We start from the raw sequence: 1503 nt of genomic DNA on the forward strand, positions 1-1503 counted from the left end.
GTAAGCAAATCCAACAGCAAATGTCATGTTAGTTGACGTTATGCCAGTAATTTCAAGCAGTGGATGTCTACATTTATTAGTTTTGTATGTGCAGTCCATAACCAAAACAATGGGAAACAAGTTCAACAACTTGATTGAATCTGGATGCGCCCAAAAAATATCACTCAAAACATCGGAGCCATCATCTTTTCTTCTATTCCAGCTGACATATTTTGCATCATCTAACAACTGCAGCAAGTGTTGCAGCTCTGTTCTGGAGCCTCTTTCCTGTATTTGCATCATGTGTCTTTTCCTATATACAAGTGTGGCATCAACAACAGACTCTGGATTTTGATCTTTCAAATCTAAAACAATGTGTCTTGGTGCTACTTTACGCTTTGTAAATCTTGAACACGTTTGTTTTCATCAGCGGTTAAACGTGCCTTGCGAGGATGACCATGATATTGGTCAGGTAGTCCGTGGTTGTGAACTCCATGAATAACCTGAACTTTCCATACTGAACCATCTGTTGAAGGTGCAGTTCTAATTTTAAATGGACAGTTACATTTTTTCGATGCAGTTGTCGTGAAACTTTCTGAAGAGTCATACTTTCCACCTTTATCACAACCTAAAACCAACTTGTCATTTCTACCTCTTATTCCATTCTTTTTATCTGACCGTGTAATGATAATACTGACTTTGTTGGCATCTCCAACATCTCGAGCCCATGTGAGAACAGCATCCGGTGTAGCAAATTTTTGATCAGTTGTAAAAGCATTTGTAGTATCTACTAATATTTGACTTGTATTGCCGATTTGAGCCATATCTGTTTAAAAAAAATAAAGAAAAATAAAATTAATAAAACTGCTATACCGGAACACTTGTAATGTACCGGAACAGTTTTTACAACTTGTTCAACATACCGGAACACACCTGTAACTACCGGAACACTTTTTTTGTATACCGGAACACTTTGTTGTTTACCGGAACACTTTTTTGTATACCGGAATACTTTGAAAAGTGTTCCGGTATACAACACAACACGTTTATGTATACCGGGACGCTTTGTTATATACCGGAACACCTTTTGTATACCGGAACACTTAAAAAAGTGTTCCGGTATACCACACAACCGATTCTGGAAAATTGTAATACCGGAACGATTTTGAAAAGTGTTCCGATAATAAACTGAAAATTTAACAAACCTGGAAAAAAAAACGTACCGAAACACTGGGTGATGGGTGTAAACAGTCTATCAAAAAAATTACAAACTAACAAAGTGAAAAATAATAAAATATATTTAAATTTGATAAGGGTAGAATGGAAATATTGGAAAAAATGTTGGGGTAGATAGAAGATTGTTGGGGTAGGAAAAAAAAATTTCCAATTCGGAGTGCCTTACATGGTTCGGATTTTGGTTTTGGCAAAACCTAACCCAATCTAGCCCATATACACCCTTAGGTAGTATCACTTAAATAAATAAAGAGCTATGCTATTTTTTACAATGCATAGATACGAGAAACA

General features: G+C 36.1%; 1 protein-coding gene across 1 annotated transcript; it reads right to left on the reverse strand.

Annotated features, from left to right (window-relative positions):
- Window positions 1-365: 365 nt before the first annotated feature.
- On the reverse strand, window positions 366-803 carry LOC123886433. Its single transcript, XM_045935748.1, has one exon. The coding sequence runs from the start codon at window positions 801-803 to the stop codon at window positions 366-368; it is 438 nt and encodes a 145-aa protein (XP_045791704.1).
- Window positions 804-1503: the final 700 nt, after the last annotated feature.

The sequence above is a fragment of the Trifolium pratense genome, linkage group LG5, assembly GCF_020283565.1.
Source record: "Trifolium pratense cultivar HEN17-A07 linkage group LG5, ARS_RC_1.1, whole genome shotgun sequence".
NCBI lineage: Eukaryota > Viridiplantae > Streptophyta > Magnoliopsida > Fabales > Fabaceae > Trifolium > Trifolium pratense.